The 9431-nt window shown below is 40.6% G+C and overlaps 1 protein-coding gene across 1 annotated transcript; it reads right to left on the minus strand.

Annotated features, from left to right (window-relative positions):
* Positions 1-1654: 1654 nt before the first annotated feature.
* LOC120051840 (polymeric immunoglobulin receptor-like) lies at positions 1655-4564 on the minus strand. Its single transcript, XM_038998726.1, has 6 exons — positions 4394-4564; positions 3513-3842; positions 3061-3387; positions 2570-2834; positions 2261-2361; positions 1655-2087 (listed from the first exon to the last, which is right to left on the minus strand). The coding sequence occupies exons 1-6, from the start codon at positions 4440-4442 to the stop codon at positions 2032-2034; spliced, it is 1128 nt and encodes a 375-aa protein (XP_038854654.1). The 5' UTR covers positions 4443-4564; the 3' UTR covers positions 1655-2031.
* Between the last annotated feature and the right edge of the window lie 4867 nt (positions 4565-9431).

Raw genomic sequence — 9431 nt, forward strand, 5'->3', positions numbered from 1 at the left:
GGAACATTGCCTTAAATTTCAGTCACGCTTTAAAGCTGAACTTCCGCGATGCGGATTGAATAGAGCCCTAAGACACTCTGGATAAGAGTGTCTGCTAAATTACCAAAATGTAAATGTATATGTGAAAATGAACATACCAAAATTAACTGCAAAATTAACTGCATTAATGGGTATTAATTATTGGCTTTGTTTCAGGGCATAGAATAATACTCAGCATCCTTTGCAATTGTTAATTTTTACATTACTACATTTCTATGTAGTTCATTTAGCAGATGCTCTCAGATGATCACATCATAGTGCCAACAGGATTCTGATACCAATGTAGGGTGAAAGGGGGCCACAGAAGTATCTTGTTACAAAATACATTGGAGTCTAGATCAGCCCAGTGTATTATAAATTACAAAATACTCTGAAGTAATTTAAATATATGTAACAGATATAATGCCCACCTCTGAATATACATTTAATTCACCCCAACCCTGGATCTCTGTGTGATGCGCGAGACAGAGCTTCCTTTGTCTGTATCGTTTCTGTGTTTCCATATTCCGGGCTTCCCAGATGTGTCAGTGAGGAGCAACATGGTGTCTGGTAAGGAGGGGAACAGCACCACAGCCGAGTGTCTCTACAGTGACATCATGGATGACAGTGAGAAGATGTGGTGTAGGAACGGGACACCTGCAGGGAACTGGAGCTCCTGCTTGACTGCAGAGGGAGAACGGGCATCTCAGGACCGCATGGATTTGATCATCAATACATGGAGTCGCACCTTCACTGTGACGATGAGACATCTGGAGATGAACGATACCGACTGGTACTGGTGCATAGCAGGAGACGAGCAGATCCCGGTGTACATCTCAGTCCTCAATGCATCTAACGCATGTAAGCTGATAGACTGTCACAGATCCACTATCCCTCACATTTAAGGCTTTGTAGCCCCCTTCAGAATACAAATAATGCAGACGAAAAACCATTGTACCTTGTACATCTTTCATTTTCAAGAGACATTTATTGAAACAAGAGAATAATAATAATTATAATAACAATAATAATAATACTTGTTTATATTTCATTTACAAGTGCTCTGCATGTGATGCTTGCTACACAAATCAATGATTCAAAGGTCCTTTCCCTCACAGCAATATCTCCTCCAACCATGAACCTGATTACTTTCCCTTTGGTCTTGACTCTGAGAGGAATGGAGGATGATAACTCAAGGTGGAGGTGAGACTATTGCTTTGTTTATTCATTAGTGTAGATATACTGTAACAGAGAGGCTCATTTAGATTTTTCTTTTAGGTTTTCTAGTTGGGACTGGGAGAGATATCTGGATATTCTGCTGAAAGGTGCTGTTGGCCTGGTATTTTTAGCATGCACCATCCTAGCAGCTCTGGTGATGAGAGACTACCAAAGTAAGTGCTATGTATTTTTTATCACTTAAATCGTTGAGTCCAAATATCTCATTAAAAATGACCATGTATGATTAGATTATACTTATTGACTTATTTAAGTGAAATTTAACACACTATTTATGTCAGACAAAAACAGGAAAGAACTCAAGGAAAACAGGAAGCAGGTAAATCAACGTCTCTGAATTTGTATTTATTCTTCATTTAATGTACAAAATTAACAGAACATGACAATGTGTGTCATTTTAATAATTTTAATCCCCCTCACGTAGGATCCATAAGATCATCTCAGTCTCCAGTATGTCAGGTTTTTGAAAGACATCTTCAAATGTTTATAGCTCTTTCAGTTCTGTTATAAAGATACACACCTTACCTAAAGATGAATGCTATTGTACAATAATGTGTAGTCACATTGCTTTTTCCTGAACTTTTAATTCAGTTATTGATTTGTTTTGTAACGTTAGCTAATTACACATGATATCTATTTGTGTGTATGTGTGCTCTTATGATTGTATGTTATTGCTACAATCCATTTACTGTACATGTGATTATTTTGGTTGATATTAAAGCAAACGTAAAGTCATTTTTATGATCCAAATGAATTTTTAGGCTCTTTGAATTTATATTATTGATCTTGATTTATCACCAGCTCAGTCATCTCTCCTTCCACAGGTCTGATATCTGACAGGAGATAAGAGAGAGACAAGTCAAGGGATGGGGTAGCTTTATAACAGTGATGAAATGGTCAGGTTAACAAATGAAACAGTATGTTCCCAAGAAAACATACTAAAAATGTATTTATTTATTTTGGAGCCGAAAGAGAAATGATAAAGTTGAAGGAGGAGAGCACTTACTATTCCTGGAAGATCTATAGATGTTAACTGCAGCCATAACAACAATAACCAACAACACCATGGCCAACACAATGAGAATAGGAGCATGCCAGGGCAGGTTTCTAAAATTGAAAAAAACATAAGATCAAAGAATGGTAACAAAAGGAAAAGTTGTAATTTGATGAAGCAGCACAAGTTAGAAACCGTAACTTGACTCACATGTAAATCAATTTTCATACAGAGGGTGACATCTTGTGGCACAACATAGAAGTAATGCAGCAAAAACAGTGAACTTTGAATAGAATTCTTTGAGTATCAATCAAAACATACCTGATTGTCTTGTTAGTAGCTGTAGATTCAGTAGCAGGACAGCATGTAGGTAGTACTGTTGTTAGTGAAGAAGTCAGTGTGGAAGAATGGATTGTGATGTATGGAACTGAGACGGATGGATATGGAGTTGCAGAGCCATAGGATGTTGTCAGAGCAGAGTCTACTGTGGCGGAAGGGTTTGTCTTTGAGGCAGAGGTAGCTGTGGAGTCTGTGAATGTCGAGAATGCGGAGTGTGACATGGGCAGCGTTGGAGTAGTCACTGCTTCTGTGGAAGGAAACATGGGTAGGAAGTCAGAAATGAAACAAAAAAAATATCTTATTTTGCTTCTGAAATAATACTGCAAATATCAACTTCAGTGTTGGTGTTTTCAGTATAACAATGTTCTCAATGATGAAGAAAAAAAACTTCAACAGAATACTACAGCACAAGCATAAGGTGGTGCAAACAAACTACAGTGTAACAGTGCTTCACTCTACCAGCATCAACTGACCTGCAGTGTTCCTGTGTGCTGTGGATCTCTGAGTGACGTTGATATAAACTGCAGCCTGTAGGTCTCCAACAGAGCACCAATACCAGCCTGCATCTTTCTTCTCTAGTTCTTTCATTGTCACATTGAACACTCCCCTCTTGCCATCACTGATCACAACAGATGCATTCTGGCTAGTGTCTGTCTGTGTCTGACAGGAATGCCGGTCCCCACTCCTGCACCACTTCTTCTCTTTGCCTCTGAGTGTGTCACTGTAGAGACACTGTACACTGACACTGCCCCCCTCCTCACCAGATACCAGCTCATCAACCACTGACAGATCAGGAGAGCCTGATGGAAAAGATATACATTATTATTACTTCTGTAATATGCTACATTTCCCCAGACTTTTTACAGAAATTATGCAATGCAAAAAGTAGTGTAAGGTCAAAAATGTACATTCAAGTGGAGCTTACCTTGGGTGACTGTGAGGTCCACGGAAACTTTAACATCCGGCTTGCCTATCCTGCCCACTTTCAGAGCACACCAGTACCTGTTGGTGTCAGTCTCCTGTAGGTTCTCCATGGTCACAGTGAAGACCAGCTCCTCTGGGATGTCTGTGATTGACATGCCTCCTCTGCTCCGCCTTGGGTCGGTGCTTGCCATCACTGTACATAAGGGCCAGGTTCTGCCCTTACACCAGTATTTGGCATGGTCTCTGAACATGCGGTGGTAGTGACAGGGGATCGTGATGGCTCCACCACTCTTTGCAGTACTTTTTGTCACCGTCCAAAGGCTGTTGCAACCTGTGTTGAATGAATAGATAGTAGACTGCTCAGTGCCATCCATTTCAAATATATTTGTGAAAGCTGTATTAGAATAAGCTGGATAATGGTTTATTCTGTCTATTGAAAAGCTAAAATATCAAATATTTGTTTGTATCTCTAAAAACATGATTTATGAGTATAATACAATTTTTACTCAAAAGAAAAGGGGGGATATCGGGTGGACAGTGAGGTATTAAGGCACCACAGGCCAATAAAACATTGCACAACAATTTCCTTTTTCTTCACAGTATGCTAATACTGCTTCCTCTAATACAAGAGAACAGTATTGAATGTAGCAACTATTTCTAAAACATAGATTATTTTTCACTATGTGTAGGCCTATATTTTGTTGTTTAGGGAATGCAATATTTAGAAAGTACCAAGGCAATTATTTTAGGGCTTTTGATGCAATTACCACACCCAAGACTTAAAAACACTTTAGAATCTGATTAACTATGAAAAGTTAGAGACCCCCAAGACATCCATCAACATACAGTATAATACATATTCATTGTAAATGAGAGGCTCACCTGATGGTCCATGGACAAAGACAAGGATGAGAAGATAAAGGGAAACCATGTGTACTTATTTGTTCTAATTGTGTCAATACCAATGTTAGTCTTCTCTCTCCTTAGTCAAATAGACGTGTACAGCATGTCAAAGTAATATGTAAATGTGTGAGCTGGTGCAATCCGCATCAGTGTGTCTGCTCACAGTGTCTCCTAGTAAATCAATCTTAACATATCAGTGGGTCTGATTGCTTTTGCAAGAACATTGACTCTCACTTCCTAATCAGTGCGTCAGACACACAATGAAACTTCCTGTGAGTAACAGGTCCGTGCGTTATAGTAACCCATTACTGGGCAACACTGTACTGGAATGTCTACATGTGTTCATAAGTGTTGCAACTTACAAATACCACAGTCTGTTTGGTCAGAATGAGGTTAGAAGATTATCAAGTTAGTCAATGGACAACCACCAATGGAAGTCTGTCTAAATCACATCACAATGAAAGATAATTGTCTTTTAGTGTATTGGGAACCGAATTAGATGATTTCACTTAATGATGATCCAATTCATACCACTCTAATATAACTAATGTTGTGTTATTGTAATTCATTATAATTCATAATAAATTGTTTATTCACCTACTACTCACATTCATCATCATATCTGTACTTCTACAGATGGAGGTTCATTACAACTTTACTCTAATGTTGATTTTCTACGTTTCATTCCTGATTGAGCCTTTTCCCACAGTTAGAGCAGACTAGTGTTTTGGTTCCACTGTGACTGAGGAGATGGGTTTTCAGGTGAGCCGCTCTGAAGAAACTCTTGTCACACTGACAGCATTGACACGTATTCTTCCTTGTGTGGCTCTGCTGGTGGCGTTTAAAATCTCCCCTTTGACATTTTCTCTGCTTCTGTGCTGGAGCTGTCTCCCTGTTGCAACTTGTATGAAAGTAGATTGATTTTGATAGACTTTATATGCGACTGCTCTTCTCTTTTATTCACCTTGAAATCCCCATTATAGATGGCGATGAGGATGGGATGCTAAGGTTTTCACCAGTGCTCGGTGAGCAACGCTTCAGAATTAGCTTTCTGGAGGTGAGTCAAACGTGTTCTCTTCTTTTGTGGAGCATTCCGTGCATGGTTTCTCTCACTGAGAGGTTGTCTTCCCTTGGTACAGTGCCTTCAGAAAGTATCCCTTGACTTATTCCACATTTTGTTCGTTATACAGCCTGAATTCAAAATGGAATCTTTTTTTTTCTCACGCATCTACGCACAATACCCCATAATGACAAAGTCAAAACATGTTTTTTGAAAATGTTAATCGTGTGAATAACAATTTACATACAGATTCACACCACTGAGTCAATACTTCTAGAAGCAACTTTGGCAGCAATTACAGCTGTGAGTCTTTCTGGGTAAGAAAGACTAAGAGCTTCCACTCCTGGATTGTGCAAAATTTGCCCATTATTGTTTTCAACATTTTTCAAGCTCTGTCAAATTGGTTGTTGATCATTTCTAGACAACCATTTTCAGGTCTTGCCATAGATTTTCAAGTAGATTAAGTCAAAACTGTAACTCAGGGCCTCCCGAGTGGCGCAGTGGTCTAAGGCACTGCATCACAGTGCTAGCTGTGCCACTAGAGATTCTGGGTTTGACTCCGGCCGCGACCAGGAGACCCATGGGGCGGCGCACAATTGGCCCAGCATCGTCCGGGTTAGGAGAGGGCTTGGCTGGCAGGGATGTCCTTGTCCCATCGCGCATTAGGTACTCATGTGGTGGGCCGGGCTGACACGGTTGCCAGGTGTACAGTGTTTCCTCTGACACATTAGTGCGGCTGGCTTCCAGGTTAAGTGGGCATTGTGTCAAAAAGCAGTGTGGTTTGGTTGGGTTGTGTTTTGGAGGACGCATGGCTTTGACCTTTGCCTCTCCCGAGTCCGTACGGGAGTTGCAGCGATGAGACAACTAACTACTAATTGGATGTTGTTGATCCATCCTCAGTTTTCTCCTATCACAGCCATTAAACTCTGTAACTGTTTTAAAGTCACCATTGGCCTCATGGTAAAATCCCTGAGCAATTTCTTTCTTCTCTGGGAAAATACAGGCGTCGTTCCTCCGGTGAGGAAGGACGCCTGTATTTTTGTAGTAACTGGGTGTGTTGATACACCATCCAAAGTGTAATTAATAACTTCACTATGCTCAAAGGGATATTCAATGTTGGCTTTTTTATTTTGAACCATCTACCAATAGGTGCCCTTTGCGAGGCATTGGAAAATATCCCTGGTCTTCATGGTTCAATCTGTGTTTGAAATTCACTGCTCAACTGAGGGACCTTACAGATAATTGTATTTGTGGGGTACAGAGATGAGGTAAGCATTCAAAAATCATGTTAAACTCTATTATTGCACACAGAGTGAGTCCATGCAACTTATTATTTGACATGTTAAGCAAATTTGTACTCCTGAATTTATGTAGGCTTACCATAACAAAAGGGGTTGAATAATTATTGACTCAAGACATTTCAGCATTTAATTTGTAATTAATTTGTAAAAAATGTGGGGGAAAAAAATCCAATTTAAAATTATGGGGTATTATTGTGTCTAGGCCAGTGACCAACAATCTAAATTGTATCCATTTTAAATTCAGGCTGCAATACAACAAAATGTGGAAAAAGTCAAGGGGTGTGAATACTTTCTGAAGGCACTGTAGACTACATGACCAAAAATATGTGGACACCTGCTCATTAAACATCTCATTCCAAAATCATGGGCATTAATATGGAGTTGGTCCCCCCTTTGCTGCTATAACAGCCTCCACTCTTCTGGGAACACTTTCCACTAGATGTTGGAACATTGCTGCTTCCATTCAGCCACAAGAGCATTAGTGAGGTCGGGCACTGATGTTGGGTGATTAGGCCTGGCCGCCGTAACATAAAGCTCCCGACTAACAGTTATTTTAAAGTCTTGTGCTGACGTTGCTTCCAGAGGCAGTTTGGAACTCGGTAGTGAGTGTTGCAACCGAGAACAGATACATTTTTACATGCTACACGCTTCAGCACTTGGCGGTCCCGTTCTGTGAGCTTGTGTGGCCTAACACCTCGCGGCTGAGCCGTTGTTGCTCCTGGACGTTTCCACTTCACAATAACAGCCCTTAAAGTTGACCGGGGCAACTCTAGCTGGGCAGAAATTTGACGAACTGACTTGTTGGAAAGGTGGCATCCTAAGACGGTGCCACATTGAAAGTCACTGAGCTCTTCAATAAGGCCATTCTGCTGCCAATGTTTGACTATGGAGATTGCATGGCTGTGTGGTCGATTTTATACACTTGTCAGCAACGGGTGTGACTGAAATAGCCAAATCCACTCATTTGAAGGGGTGTCCACATACACTATATATACAAAAGTATGTAAATTTCGGTATAAAGAGCCTCGTTGTATCATCAAGTAATAATATTGGTCTTTAATATTGGTCTTGTTGTAGTCGACTTGGTTAAAAATGTATACCAGTATCAGACACCAATGGCCTTTCTGTACCGTGGCAGTCTGAACAAAGTCAGGAATTGTGTAAGTACAAGGTCAGCAAAGTGGAAAACCAAATCAGCTGTGTGGTTTGTGCGGTGGAGCTGCAAAACTACATCTTTAAAACTCGAGTGACATCTGCCTTGGCGGTGTTGGCCTGGTGGAAAAGTAACCAATCGGTTTACTGACCACACAATCGTTAGAGCTCTCCGGGACCAGCGATTAGCAACCACCGGCTGATCTCCTTTGTGATACTGCTATACCAAAAAAAAGTGTTACTGTGTGTATTTTGTTTAGCAGGGTAGTGAAATCTTGTTCAGATTAATTTTTAAAAGTCAGCCATAAAGAGCCTGTGTTCAGTGTCACGTTGTTGGTTCATTTTAGTGACTAAGGTTGAGAAGCCCTGGGGGCGGCGTGACCACTCGATCTGGTTCTGTGAAACCAGACCGGCCCGTTTAAGGTAGAATTGTGATTACTTCACTTCAACAAGCCGTTTACATCTCTAGGAGGTGCAATCTGCTGGGTTCTGTCTCTAATCTGAAGACTGATGGTCACAATTGTGAATTCTGTGAGTTTCGCTGTCAGGGACCAGGGTTTAGCAACCCCCGGTCTCCTTTTTGATACTGCTATGCAACGCTTGCAGTTAGCCACTGATTCCTTCCAAACCAATCATTGTAGAATTTGCTATTTCCAACTTGTTGTGTAATGTTTATGGCCGATGAGCACCAATACGTTTTATCTATAATTTCTCTTCATATGACAAGGATTTTCCAGTAGATTTTCAACTTGAATCATGAAGATGACTGCTTGTCTAGCTTGCTAGCTAAGATTTTGAAAGTATGATGTTGACATGATCAATCCAATCAAAGCTTCGGTAGATATAACGTGACTTGACGTCATTTTATCTGTGGCCAAACTTCTTGGATGGGGACTTCTAATGTAAATCTATGGCAGAACCCAAGGGGCTTGAATTTCCGAGCTCTCCCTGTAGATTTTGTGGTGACGTAGTGTCCCCATGAGTGACAGAACACTGAGCCAATCACAGCACAAGTAGAGAACATTACCAACCCCTACTCTCTGTATTTTCCGCTGGCTGCCCCACCACCACCGAAAGCACTGAGCTAGGCTGAAACACCTGCATTTTGGAGCTGCCTTACTCAAGAAAGCAAAAAAGAGACCATGTTTGTACGCGGCTTTATTAACTCAATGTTGTTCTTTTACATTGTTTGCGAACTGATATGTGACACGTATTAATGCCAAAATAACATGCAAAACCGGCAACAACAAAAAATATATATATAATCGTATTTATTTTTTGCTAAACAGGTAGGCTCTACCCCACATGCCCTGAATGATGGGTTGCCACTGGTCTACTTTCGGAACTATGGTTCTATATTTGTGAATTGCCTTTCACCCTCCAATATTAGATGTCTGCTTCTTTTGTCATGGTAGAACAAAGTTACAAAAACATGGAGAAAAGATGGTGGTTTGTGAAGGGCCAGCCGTGCGAATGGCTGGAGCTTTTGGTCGAAATATAAGAT

The sequence above is a fragment of the Salvelinus namaycush genome, chromosome 8 (assembly GCF_016432855.1).
Source record: "Salvelinus namaycush isolate Seneca chromosome 8, SaNama_1.0, whole genome shotgun sequence".
In the NCBI taxonomy this organism is placed as follows: Eukaryota; Metazoa; Chordata; class Actinopteri; order Salmoniformes; family Salmonidae; genus Salvelinus; species Salvelinus namaycush.